At 39.7% G+C, this 14,903-nt stretch overlaps 1 protein-coding gene across 3 annotated transcripts in view; it reads left to right on the top strand.

Moving 5' to 3' along the window:
* LOC122798297 (beta-Ala-His dipeptidase-like) overlaps positions 1 to 14,903 on the top strand; it is a 1,272,900-nt gene that overhangs the window by 1,056,924 nt on the left and 201,073 nt on the right. For all 3 annotated transcript variants that reach the window (XM_044067120.1, XM_044067119.1, XM_044067121.1), the window contains exon 8: positions 2,149 to 2,309. In XM_044067120.1, coding sequence (XP_043923055.1) covers positions 2,149 to 2,309 — 161 coding nt within the window. The remainder of the gene's footprint in view (positions 1 to 2,148; positions 2,310 to 14,903) is intronic.

Here is a 14,903-nt window from a genome sequence, read left to right as displayed (position 1 = left end):
GGGGGGAGAAGTTTGCACTGAACCTGTCTGCCAGGATATTGGCAATGTCTGTGGGTTCAGTGTATTTTTTGTCATTTTGCACTAACTCAGAGCATATCTGGGAGTTTCCACCCAGGTTTCTGACATAACTAAAGAAAGCCTTGTGATTATCTTTAGCGTCTTGTGCAATTTTTCTTTCAAAGCTAGCCTTAGATGATTTTATGAGGGATCGTAGTTTCTTGCTAGTACTGATCAGAGTTGCCTTCCCTTTCAGGGATTTTGCTCTGTCATGTAGTAGCTTCCTCCTTCTGTTGTACAGCTTATTTATGGCTGGGGTCCACCAGACAGGTCTCCTGCCTTTGGAGGAGTGTGTCTTGGTTTTATTTGGGATAGCACAATCCATGCATTCCTGTAGGTATCCACAGAATGCGTTTGTAAAGGATTCTGCCATTTGGGCCGTATTTTCCACTGGCCCTGCGGCATTGAAGGATTCCACCTCAGTTTTGAGAAGTGGGAAGTTTGCTTTTGAGAAGTTTTTGACCGTGGTTTCCTTTGCTGGGGGTGGGGATGGGATATGGATGTCCATAGTGATTAATGTATGGTCAGATCTTACCAATGAGGGGTATACCTCTGGTATGGAACATAGAGTCCCCATGTTGGTGATGATCAGGTCCAATATGTTATCCCCTCTTGTGGGAGTGGTTACTAGTTGTTCCATAGCATTTGAGTTTATAAATTCTAGGAACCGTTGGGCTAGGGTGTTGGGGCTTGAGTAGTGCTCCCAGTCTATGTTTGGGTAGTTAAAGTCACCCAATATAATGGTGTTTGGAGAGACCTTCATATTCTCCAGTGTCTTCAGGAAAGCTGAGTGGGGTTCCTGAGTTTGGGAGGGTGGTCTGTAGCAGGCTACAAACTGGAAGGCAGTTTTGCCCACTGTTAGTTGCACATGGATGGTCTCAGATGCTTCGTGCAGTGCCACTAGCCTGGAGGTATGGGTATCTTTGATGAATATGGATACTCCCCCTCCTCTTGTGATTTGGTCCGAGTTTTGGGGCCGAAAAGCATGTTATGAGGTATAGCCTGGTAGTGCTGGGGTGCTCTCGGGAGCCTTGAACCAGGTTTCTGTTACTGCACAGATATCGATATTCTCCATACTGAGGAGAGCCTCAAGTGCATGCATCTTGAGGTTTAGACTTCTGGCGTTGAGCAGCATTTACCCTTAGTTTCTTTTTCCTTGTGTTGTCTAAGGAGGTGGGTTTGTCTTTTGAGCCTTGCCTAAAAAAGGCACTATGGGGGTGGCAAGAGCCTTGGCCAGTATTCGAAAACCCAGAGGTGACAGGTGCATTGGCAACAGATGACCAGAACACACTTTGAATAAGGAAAAACTGTGACAAAATTCAACAATTTAAGGGCTGACTTAGGACAATTATTTTTATAGGAAACAAGCATAAGCTGTAGTTAAGTAGCATCATCAGTTTGTACAACATGTGGGGAATGGCCAGACTAGGGGTGCAATGTGATTCTTATCTGTCATCTGGATTTATGTTTTTATCATACTTCCTGATAACAGTAGGATTACATACAAAATCATATCAATTTACTGAATGCCTTTAGGGAAAACAGCAATGCAGGCAGAATGAATTCCAAAGAAAATATGAGAGTTAATCTTGGATTCTAGTAGGTTAACAGCCCTCCCCCATCTACCCACATGTATTGGTTGATGCATTTTAATTTAGCTGTTATTCAAACAAGCATCAGATTCCTCATCTGTACCTCAAATGCATTATGTACAACACAATCAGGCCCCAGGATATAAACACTTCTACTCTACTGAACACTGCTGCAAGCAGCTAGTACACTATAGCTGTAGTTAGAATATTTTTGTGTAACTGCATAGCTTCTTATTCAGTTTTCTATCATTTTATGGTTTATTGCATACAGTATTTTTCCTCTGAATTCATCTAATGTTTCCATATCTTCTAACAGCATCACACTTTGTTACAATAATTCTCCATCTTCCTTGCAGCTCACATCTATGCATCTGGTCTAACACAGCATTGGCACACATTATATCTTGTCCTACATAGTACCTGAAACCAAATACTGTAATTTAGGAATAAACAAATTATTTTCAGTAAGTAAATTGTCTATATATATATATATTTTTAGGCAGTCTTGTAGACGCATCAGGGCGCATTCTCATTCCTGGTATCAATGAATGTGTAACGCCGCTCACAGAAGAAGAAAAGGAACTGTACAAGAATATTGAATTTGACATTGAAGCACACATCAAAAATATCGGTGCTAAAAGGTTTCTGCAAGATACCAAGGTACAGTAACCTATTATTTTAACTAAGTTCTAAGAATAAAACTCACTACATAAAAGTCTCATCACTCACAACAAGCTATGCCAGGGAGGGGAACAACAAATTCACCTTTGTGGGATTTTCCATATTAAAGTAATTCACATCAGAGCACTTAACACCAAGGCATTAGAGTGCACCTTTGTGTTTGACTCATGTTACAGTACTAGATACATATCTTGTACCCAAACACAGACTTTTACACAGTCAGGGAAAAATATCCAGCCTCCGCTGAAGGTGTAGAAGACAAAATGAAACAAACTGCAAAACAAGACTTTGTAACACCACCACAGCAGTTCTCCACTTCAGTAAGTCTGTCCTTAAGATCCAATGCTCCAAAACATACGAAAGAATTAAAAACAATAGTTTGATAAAAACAAAACTAACATAAAAATAGCCAACCAGTTAGATGGAAATTTTTCACCAATCACTGCCATACTCCTTCACATTATTGGTCCAAGAGGGCCGTTTCATAGAATGAAACTCCAATCGTGCAGGCACCTCATTAATGAGTTAATAACGAAGTTTAAAATCAATTGCTGTTCCTGTCTCCCAAATATCCTTTATGTTCTTCAGTACAAATACATCACGGTAATGAGCCATATTCAATCATAGAAAAGAAGTAAATCTAAACAGCCAAAAAAAGGCTTTTCATAAAATCGATGGAGTAGTGATGTGATAATAGATGTGTGCCCAATCAAGTGACAGTGTTCAAAGACCAATATGAGGAGCACAAGTGATTATTGGCTATAAAAATGCTTAATGTAGTCCTTATAGCCAAATCTCGACTGAATGCCCTGTTTTCACCCAATCAGTCATCACTGTTATGGACCTATGATAGGGAAGGTGCAAGTAAGGAAGAAATAGTGATTGGCAAGTGTTTCCTTTTGCCAGATTGGCTTTGCTGGGTGAATAATGAGGTGTATTTTGGTTACTTTCCCTCCAATGAGGAACCAATATTATTGCTTCAGACATTGGTTAATAGCTTGATTGTGGAGTTGGAAGTGGACAATTGATTGGTTAGGATTTTTCTTTTTAAATGGCAAAATTTGAGAATGTTTTATGAACTGAAGAAGGCTGAATAGCCGAAAGAACCTATTGGATGCTATTTTTCTTTTTATGTTATTTTTATGTTAGTTTTGTTTTTATTAAATTATTGTTTTTAATTCTTTCGTATGTTTTGGAGCATTGAATCTTAAGGACAGACTTACTGAAGTGGAGAACTGCTGTGGTGGTGTTACAAAGTCTTGTTTTGCAGACTTTTATACAGTGGAAGACTAAAATACACATGTAGATGTGTGTGTGTTCATGTGTTTGTATTTGTGTGTGTGTGTGTGTGTGTGTGTGTGTGTGTGTGTGTGTGTGTGTGTGTGTGTGTGTGTGTGTGTGTGTGTGTGTGTGCGCGAAGACTTTTGTGTGCATGCATGCATGCATGCACATTTTTATTGGACTGTGAGTCTTTTTCTTATTTGTAATTGGATTAATATTATTATTATTACTATTACTATTATTATTATTATTTTGACTTTGAGTCCATGTTTTTTGATGACTCCTTCTTTGTTTGGGGGTCTTGTCAAATAATTGAATAAAAGCTATACCAATGTGCCTATTTTCATGTCTAGTGTGGGTAACAAGGGGAGACAAAGGGGTGATTTGTGTTACTGCCTTTTGTGCGAGACAGATGAAGCCTTTTTAAACTATGAAGACTTCCTTTCCTAATAAAAATGAACATTATATTTTTAACATTTATTTATTTGTCTTTGTTTTCTGGGCAAGTCCAACTGGGTAATACCCATTTTCAGCGGAGGCCAGGGGAGAAAAGCTCCATTTTCTCACATTGCATTATACAAAGTTCCAGTTAAACACAGAGCAATTACATTTCTATTTACATTTATACACAAACAGTAGTTACATTTATACATTGTAAAATTTTACAGAGGTGCAAATTACCAAAGAGAAAGCCCACATGCAACTTAGTGGATTGTACAGGTTGTACAGGCAACAGTTATGTATAAAAATTGTTTTCACTTTGTGATGGTTCTGGATTGGTAATAAAACATACTTGACATAAGAAACAGTTAAAGAGAGAGAGAAAGGAATGGCCTACATTTTAAATGTACTCAATGGAAAAGATGTTATTTTCTGCTGTGTTTTTGTGTTTTGTATTGCTTCATATTAGAAAACTGTTGACACATTCCTACCAGATAAACTACATCGCATAATTTCCAGGGACTCTACAAACTGCATACTTGTCTTTGAAACCAGGAAGAGAAGAAGGCTATAGTCAATAAGAATTATACAATGACTGTTTGTTACTATTCAAAAAAGAGAATGCTGATTGGATAGCCCACCCAGTGTGCCCATTGTAAATCGAGCATATAACCAACAGAAAAAAAGTCCAACCTGTGCAGTACCATTGATCTGTCATACTTTCTGTTGGAATATGCTTAGAGCAAAATACAAGAAAAATCAGATACATTCTGCAAAACTAAAGAAAGAGAAATGTACCCGATTTTCCTTGTATCTTTGTGCTGTCCCTACTAAAATATCAGTATCATACCTCTCAGCTGTCCAGATTTTTGCAGAATGTCCAAATTTTTGCTTCATAGTTTTCGTCTATTTCTCATAAAAAATGTAGTTTTCTGGCAAGCCAGTGGCGATTGAAGTCATTAAATAATTACAGATACCTGAGGTTCAGACTTCATATCTTTCATATCCTTCCGAAAATGCATGCTAACACAAAATCTCTTATTCTAATGACTTTCTAAGTTTACAACAGCAATATTTAAAATCTGTCTCTATTTGTGGACCTTTGTTCCCTATTACATCGGGCTTTGCCCTGATTTCTTGTATTAAGAGGTTATAATGCATGCCAGAAGGGGTAAAAAAAAACAAGGCAAGGAGATTCTCTTTTCTCAGTTGCTTCCACAGCACTATGCTGATGCACTGTGCAAGTATGGGAAAAGAAGTTCCACATGTATGCTCAGTACGTCAGTAAACAAGGAAGAACACGGAGGAACACTACAGTACCCTTATACAAAGACATAAGTTAAGAAAGGTAAACAATTACTTTCTTAAACAATATCATTGTATAATAGTAATAATCTACTCCTGTTTGTGGGTGTATCAGGATTTACCCACGGTTGGCTTTGTTTAATTACTCAGGCTTCACCCTCATGATCAAACCACACTAACCATGAGTAAATCCTGATATACCCATGCACAGTCATAGATTACTGCTTAAGTGGCTAATTCTTAAAGCTATACATCAACTCCAAACAGTCAGATAAAGTAATTAAAACCAAACATATAAACTTTATTAAAAGAACAACAAGTATTTGTGCCTTTGACTACTTCAGGTTAATAATAATAATAATAATAATAATAATAATACTAATAATAATAATAATATGAAAATGTAGCACACCGTTCATAGCATTTCAATTTAGTTTGTGTCATCTGACCCTTCAAAAATAGGCTTAAAAGAACAAGTACCTGTTGAAAGTGTGAGGTGGGTTATGTATCATACTCAAAACAGCAAAAATGTAATTACAACTCGGGAAATATATCTTAATTCCAAACTGTTGTATCTTGAAATATTTTTCCTTCAGCAGCCCCATGTCATGGGATGAAGATGAGGTAAAGCTTACTTGTAAAAGCACTTTAAATATATACATTTCAGTTTAAAAATTCACTTTTATTTTCCAGAATCAATGTTTAATTGTCAAAATTTGGTACTTAGAGTAGTGGTTCTTGCATTTTAGATAATCAACCAATAGAAATCACTATTTAAACCACTGCTCTCTGAAGCATCTAGCCTTATTTGAAATTTGATCTCTGGATTTAATAATTTCTTATTAAAATTCTTCCAATGGGATTTTTTCCAGAAAATATAAAGAGTTTGGATTTCAAAATTTAATTTATGGTCAGCAGATCAAACATGGTTATATAAAGCATTATTAATAAAATGTTCCTCTTTGAAAGGGCACACAAGTATTCTGGTATCTTCCTGTGAAGGGAATTTTCTGTCTTGGCTACATAAAATCTCTTATAGCTACATAAAGCAAAATAAATGATCCAGTTCAACTGATCAGATATTTAGTGTTATGATTGATGTAATAAATAACATCTGTTTCTGTGTATTCAAACTTCTCAGTCTTATTAAAAATATAAGACCAAGTACTGAAATGAAGACAAGGAAAAGCACATTTCTTATTACTGACATTACGGATAGGTTTTCTGCTGCATTCCTTATAGATCATTGTAATGTTTTTCAATAAAACTCAATTTCTGAACAAGAGTGTTCATCAGCCACCTCATGCTTGGAAACACCCTTATTTTTAAACAGTTTTTGAAGTATAACTTTAAAAATACTTTCTGTTAAACCTCCTGCTAAATGTAGGATTTAATTGACCACATCTGTTTACATTGCAGTAAAATTAATGTGCTGTCACTGCAGCTCCCTCTTTCTTACCAAAGCTACCAGAACAGCAATAGGAAAAGGCATTATTCTATCCCAAATGGAATATGTCCTTCCCCTTATTAGGTTCATAGGTAGGTATCTGCACGAGGGCATTTATAAGCCTAGCCAGAGTGTGTCGGCTTTCGCTGCCCCATTGATTAATTAATTGATTGAGCCTCTGTCAAGCAGAGCCAATGAAGTGATCCCAGGGGTGTATTTTCTGTTACCCATCCACTCGTCAAGGTTTCTCTTGAAGAGTGTTAGTGAGGGGCTCTGCCTGATGTCATTTGGAATTTTGTTCCAAAGCATGGGGAGTCTCTGTGACAGGAATCTATCCCTCCATCATGTTCTATTTATTGTTGTGATGAGGTTTAGCTTACTAGAGCGCATGGCTCGCAGTGACTTGGATTTCTTTAAGTGGAGCATGTCCATCAATTCTGAGTTGGACATGGCTTTGTAAGTTAGGCAGAGATCACCTCTGAGTAAGCGATATGCCACTGAGTACAGCCGGAGTTTTTTCAGTCAGGCTGCATAGGACATATGTTTGAGGTCAGTAATCCTCTTGTTGAGGTACCTTTGTGGTCTTTCCAGCTGTTGGAAGTGTCTTGTGAGGTACATCTCAAATGGGGCATTGTACTCTATGATGGGTCTAATGAGTGATGAGTAGTGGGGCACTATAACCTCTTTATATCTAGATGCGAACCCTTTAGTAATTAGATGGGCCACATAGAAGGATTTCCTAACTACTTTAGCAATATGATTGTCAAACGAGAGATTACTATCTACCTGGGTCCCCAGATCTCTTATTACCTCTTCTGTATTAAGGGGGCTGCCACCTATGTGATAATTCATGGGTGCTTTGTTTTTCCCAAATGGGATGACTATGCATTTTTTGGCATTTAGCTTGAGGCCATGACTTTGACACCAGGTGTTCATCTCAGTAAGGCCCTTTTGGATGATGTCTGTGTCAGCCGGTGAGTCAATTATGGCTCCAAGTTTGCAGTTATCGGTGAACTTGGTTAGCCATAGTCCTCCTGTGTTTGCCTGTACTTCTGAGAAGTATATGCCGAACAGTAAGGGTCCCAGGACCGAGCCTTGCGGTACACCACTTGTGACTGGTTTAGAGTCGGACCTGGAGCCTGCTATTCTTACCGTGTGAGTTCTGTCTGTAAGCCAGTTGGCAACCCATCTTGTGACGTAGGGGTTTATGTTCAAGCTGGTGAGTTTTTTCTGTAATACCTGAGTGGGGAATGGTGTTGAAAGCCTTGGTGAGGTCAAGGTAGGCTGTGTGAACCACCTTTCCCTCTTCTATGGCCTTGGTGACTATCTCAAAGAAGTCAACCAGATTTAGTAGGCATGATCTGCCCTTAACAAAGCCAAACTAGGTCGGGTCAAGTGTTTGGAGGTTCCCAATGTCTTTGTTGATGAGTTCCATGATGATGCGCTCTATAGCCTTGCAGACCAGGCTAGTCAGATTTATGGGACGATAGTTACCAGAGTCAGTTGTGGCACCTCCTTTGTGGAGAGGAATAACCGTTGCTGTGTACCATTCTATGGGCAGGTAGCCTGTGGAGAGGCTGAGGTTGAACAGCGTGTTTAGGTGGGGGGGTTAGTTTGTTCTGTAGTTCGTGCAAGACGCAGCCTGGGACACCATCTGGTCCCATTGACGCTGTGTTTTTGGCTTTTGAAAGGGCTGTTTTCACCTGTGAGTCTGTGATTTTTGGGACACTACACTTTTCCAATATTGTTGTGGACCCTTTTGGAGGTGAGAGGGGGGTGAATTTTGCACTGAATCTGTCTGCCAGGATGTTGACAATATCAGTAGGTTCAGTATATTTAGTGCTAATTTGCACTAGTTCAGTGCATATCTGCGAGTTGCCACTTAGATTGTTAACATAGCTAAAGAAGGCTTTGTGGTTATCTTTTGAATCCTTGGCTATTTTTCTTTCGAAGTTAGCCTTGGATGATTTCATGAGGGACCTTAGTTTCTTACTGATACTGATTAAGGATGTCTTTCCTTCTTGGAATTGCTTTTTTTCTGAACTAGTTTCCTCCTTCTATTGTATAGCCTGTTTATTGCAGGGGTCCACCAAACTGGTTTCCTTCTCTTAGAGGAGTGAGTCTTGGTTTTGCTAGGGATGGCACGATCCATGCATCCTTGTAGGTGCTCATAGAGTGCATTTGTAAAGGTTTCTGCATCTTGGGCAGCGTTATCCTTTAGCGTGGGGGCTGTGAAACTTACCACCTATGTCTTAAGTAAGGTGAAGTTTGCTTTAGAAATGTTTTTTACTGTGGTTTCCTTAGTTGGGGGTGGTGGTGGGGTGTGGACATCCAGAGTGATTAGTTTATGTTCTGATCTAACCAGTGATGGGTTAACCTCCGGTATGAAACACCTGTTGCCCATGTTGGTGATGACCAGGTCCAATATGTTTTCACCTCTGGTAGGGGAGTTTACCAGCTGATCCATGGTGTTTGAGTTGATGAATTCCAGGAGGCTCTGGGCCTGGGAATTTGTACTCGAGTAGTTTTCCCAGTGAATGATAGGGTAATTGAAATCACCCGATATCAGGGTGTTCGGTAGGACCTTCATGTTTTCCAGTGTCTCCAGAAAGGTGGAGTGGTGGTCCTGGGTCTTGGAGGGTGATCTGTAGCAGGCCACAATTTGCATTGCAGATTTGCCTGATGTTAGTTGCACATGGATGAACTCAGAGGTATCATGCCACGCCACTAACCTGGAGGTGTAGTTATCCTTGATGAATATGGATACACCCCTCCTTTTGTGTTTTGGTCCATGTTCTGTGGCTGAAATGTGTGGTATGAGTTGTAGCCCGGTAGTGCTGGGGTGCTCCCTGGAGCCTTGAACCAGGTTTCAGTTACTGCACAGATGTCGACATTCTCCATACTGAGGAGTGCTTTGAGCACATGCATTTTGAGATTTAAACTCCTGGCGTTGAGTAGCATAACCCTCAGTTTTTTGTTAATTGTGCTGTTTACGGAGGTGAGTTTGACTTTTGAGCCTTGCCTAAAAAGGCACTATGGGGTCAGCAAGAGCCTTGGCCAGTATTAGAATGCTTAGGGGTGACAGGTGCAAGCCATCTCTTATGAAACAATACGGCTTGTCAAGCATGTTGTCCCAGGCTGACAGACACTGGATCCCCTTTGAATGACACCAGAAGCTTAGCCAATTTTTGAAATTGATCATTTTTTCTTTAAACTGAGGTATCATTCTTGGTGAGGGCAGGATGCTACTCAGGGTCAGGGTCATACCAGCCTGGGCTACATGATCAGAGAGCTCTTCCATGTCTATTTTCATGTAGTCCAGGGAGGTACATCTCAAGTTATTCACACCAACATGAACAATGACAGAGTCATATTTGTACTTGTTCTGGAGTGACCTGAGTGCTTGTGTTATGTGGTGGATTCTGGCTCCCGACAGGCAGCTAACAGTAACCTTTTGCTTGTCCAGCCTAGTGAGTGGGACATCAGTGTACCTGACTATAGAGTCACCTATTGCTAGTGTGTTAGGTATGTTATTTCGCCTTAAGGGCTGTGATTGTGCAGCACACTGATTTTGTGTTTTATGTGTTGTCTGGTTTGTGACAGGAAGTGCAGGTTGTTTGGGTGTCTGCTTTGGAGGTCTCTGATGCTTTTGCAGGTTTTTATTTAGAGCATCTGAGTATGATTTTGTGTATTTATGTTTATTTTTTGCCAGTGCTGTTTTAGTAGGTCTGTGTGCGACTGGAGTTGTGGTGCAAATGTTAACCTTCTCCTCTTGACTGCCTGTTTCAATCTTGGGTGGAGACAGTTTAGCTTCCAGTTTGGCTGTATAATTGCATCTCTCGCATATGTTAGTGTTTTGTGGTAGGAGGAGAGGGTAGTCTTTGTACATGAGGCAGTTGCAACATTGCCTCAGGATACCCAGATTCACCAGCTGGACTGGAGAGTGCACCTGAAGTTGCCCTTTGGTCATGCCTGAATAGTAGGGTGAGCTGCCTAGTCACTTGGTTGGTGAGGGGTGAATAAAGAGCCTTGCCCTGCTGGGCAATCAGTGTCAGGGTATATTAGTGCTTGCTATTAGGTCTGAGCAAGTGCTGGGCTGTAAGATGCTTTTTGAGTACTTAGGTTGAGAGTTAGACTAGTTTCAAGTAAAAAACTGAAGAGGAGACTTAGAGGAGCCGGGAATATTTTAACCGTAGCTAACCGGCACTGCCCGGTGCGCAAAAACATGCAAATGCAGTTTTTTATAGTAGGGAAATGAAAGAGATAGAAATTAGCCAAAAATGGCCAATAAACTACTAACGTCTGGGCTGGAACCACTCCTCCAGGGACAGATAGGTTGCTCAAAGCTCCCCTCTCTCACAGGTGAACAGAGAAACTTCCTTTTATCCAAGTAAGGTATGGGCAACTCAGAAACTAGTATCACAGCCCTGAATTCAGCACTAGCCTGAAAACTGAACTATACTAGCTTAGAAAGGCGGTAAACAAGGATTTTGTTTTGTTTTTTTTTTTTGTTTTTTTGAAAAGATAAGGCAAAAACAGTAAAAAATACACTTAAAACAGCTTTAAACGACTACAAACGATCAAAAAGGTTATCACACTTTAGTGTGTAGCCTACAACAGTTAAATTATTTAAACAAAAAACAACTTTTTAAAAGTGCAGGCAGTCAGATAAGTACAATATGTGAAAAAAACAAGCTTTTAAATCACACTAAACACTGGAAAATTTGCGTTTAGGTGGAAAACAGTTAAGTACAGCACGAAAGTACAGAAAACTGATACTTAATCACTCCAAAGTCTCTCTTCTAAGCTAGAAGGCTTGTATCAATTTAAGGCTTTCTAGTGCTACCCAGTAGGTTAGTTACAGGAAAGATGGGAAACAAGCTCAGATGTGTTTTTTTTAAACCACAAAGTTGAAAGAGATGGACAAACTGTCCAAATGGTCAATAAACTACAATTTCTGGGCCAAGAACCTCTCCTCTCATGGTAGACAGGCTACCTAGTGCTTACCACTCCCACTGATAAGCTAGAAGGCTTTCCTCCAACACAGAAAGGCTTGCGGGGCTCAGAAGCTTACCAACAGCTAGACTAGGCTAGTTACAGGAAAGGTGGAAAACAAGCACAAGTGCAGCTTTTAAACCAGAACGTTGAAAGAGATGGAAATAAAACTGCCCAAATGGCCAGTAGCTACAATTTCTGGGCAAGGAACCACTTCTCTTGTGGTAGATAGGCTACCTAATGCTTACCACTCCCACTGATAAGCTAGAAGGCTTCCCTCCAACACAGAAAGGCTTGGGGGGCTCAGAAGCTTACAAAGAGTCCTGGATACAGCAAATCTGTACCTGGACTAGACTAGTAACAGGAAAGGCAGGAAACAAGTGCAAACACAGGCTTTTAAATCAGAAGGTTGAAAGAGATGGAAAAGCTGCCCAAACGGCCAATAAACTATACTTTCTGTGCCAGAAACCACTCCTCCTGTGGTAGATAGGTTACCTACTGCTTACCACTCCCAGTGATAAGCTAGAAGGCTTCTTTCCAGCACAGAAGGGCTTGGGGGGCTCAGAAGCTTACCAACAGTCCTGGATACAGCAAATCTGTACCTGGACTATACTAGTTATAGGAAAGGCGGGGACCAAACCCAAAATGGGCTTTTAACCAGAAAATAGAAAGAGATGGAAAAACTGCCCAAACGGCCAATGAACTACAATTTCAGGGCCAAAACCCACTCTTCCCATGGTAGATAGGCTACCTAGTGCTTACCCCTCCCACTGATAAGCTAGAAGGCTTCTCTCCAACACAGAAAGGCTTGGGGGCTCAGAAGTTTACCAACAGTCCTGGATACAGCAAGTCTGTATCTGGACTTGACTAGTTACAGGAAAGGCAGGAAACAAGCTTAGAATTTTTTTTTGTTACAGAAAAGCAGCTAAAACAGCAGTATATACAATTCAAATTGTAGTGCAGGCCAGCACACCCGAGTGTGTAGCAAAACTACAGGAAATACAGTTCAAATAAACAAATGACTAAAAAACAAGTGCAGAAGGCAGTAAATTAGAAGGCTACTAACAAGCAGTACTACGTGCAGAGTAAGAGCGACTGAACAGATAACAGCATGCAGGAGAGCAACTAAGACAGTTACAGTAAGAGCAGCTGAATAATAAATAAATAAATATATATATATATATATATATATATATATATATATATATATTTTTTTTTTTTTTTTTTGAGGGAGGGAACAGAGCAGGATTAAGAGGCTACATGTGTTGTCCTTCCCAAATGCTCTCTACACAGTAAGAGTGCCTGAAATCAGAATATGATCTCACTGCACTCAGTTGAGTGAGCAAATGAGATGGGCCCAGAAGGAGTATCCAAATACAAATCTACAAGAGGGGTGGGCAGTTTCAAAGCCACCAACATAAACACCAAAACAAGAACAGGGAGAGTGGAGAGACAGCCACAATGTCAGTTGAGTTAATATTGAGTGAAAAACACAAATAAATAAATTAAATACAGTACTATATGCAAAAGAGCAGATAAAAGTGTACTTAAATTCACTTATACATCCAGCTGATTTCAGGTAAATGTTAGCCGGCCAAAGCTCTGATATTAAGCAGAGAAAACCCAAAAGGTACCAGTTATATAAGGCAAGACAGAATGTCAGTGATGAGGTGAAACTACCCCCACTGCTATCAATGGCTGCACAGAAATTCTAAAAAGTACTCTGTAGAGAGACAGCCACAACTTCAGTTGAGTTAATATTCAGTGAAAAACACAAATTAATAAATTAAATACAATATTATATGCAAAAGAGCAGATAAAAGTGTACTTAAATTCACTTATATGTCCAGCTGATTTCAGGTAGATGTTAGCTGGCCAAAGCTCTGATATTAAGCAGAGATAACTCAAAATGTACCACTTACATAAGGCAAGACAGAATGTCAGTGATGAGGTAAAACTACCCCCATTGCTATCAATGGTTGCACAGAAATTCTAAAAGGTACTCTGTAGAGAGACAGCCACAACTTCAGTTGAGTTAATATTCAATGAAAAACACAAATAAATAAATTAAATACAGTACTATATGCAAAAGAGCAGATAAAAGTGTACTTAAGTTCACTTATACGTCCAGCTGATTTCAGGTAGATGTTAGCCGGCCAAAGCTCTGATATTAAGCAGAGATAACTCAAAATGTACCACTTATGTAAGGCAAGACAGAATGTCAGTGATGAGGTGAAACTACCCCCACTGCTATCAATGGCTACACAGAAATTCTAAATAGTACTCTGTAGAGAGACAGCCACAACTTCAGTTGAGTTAACATTCAGTGGAAAATACAAATAAATTAAATACAGTACTATATGCAAAAGAGCAGATAAAAGTGTACTTAAATTCACTTATATGTCCAGCTGATTTCAGGTAGATGTTAGCCGGCCAAAGCTCTGATATTAAGCAGAGATAACTCAAAATGTACCACTTATGTAAGGCAAGACAGAATGTCAGTGATGAGGTGAAACTACCCCCATTGCTATCAATGGTTACACAGAAATTCTAAAAGGTACTCTGTAGAGAGACAGCCACAACTTCAGTTGAGTTAATATTCAGTGAAAAACACAAATAAATAAATTAAATACAGTACTATATGCAAAAGAGACTGTGGTGGTGGTGCTGCGGTAGCGTTGTCGCCGCACAGTAAGACGTTGTCCTGTTCGATTCTCAGCTAGAGCGTCTTCTGTGTGGAGACATGCGTGAATGGGCATACCTTCATTGAAGGTTGTGCGTCAGAGCTGGCAAATTGGCATGTAAAAATTTACTGCCAATCATTAGTGGACCGGAGTTCCGCTGTGGCGACCCCTAACTGGGTAAAGCCAAAAGACACAACAAGAACTATATGCAAAAGAGCAGATAAAAGTGTACTTAAATTCACTTATATGTCCAGCTGATTTCAGGTAGATGTTAGCCAGACAAAGCTCTGATATTAAGCAGAGATAACTCAAAATGTACCACTTATATAAAGCAAGACAGAATGTCAGTGATAAGGTGAAACTACTCCTCACTGCTATCCATGGCTACACAGAAATTCTTAAAAGTACTCCGTAGAGAGA

The sequence above is a fragment of the Protopterus annectens genome, chromosome 3.part1 (assembly GCF_019279795.1).
Source record: "Protopterus annectens isolate FY-2018-M chromosome 3.part1, PAN1.0, whole genome shotgun sequence".
In the NCBI taxonomy this organism is placed as follows: Eukaryota; Metazoa; Chordata; order Ceratodontiformes; family Protopteridae; genus Protopterus; species Protopterus annectens.
Note: the sequence above shows the minus strand (reverse complement) of the source record. Positions and strands in the feature narration are given on the sequence as shown.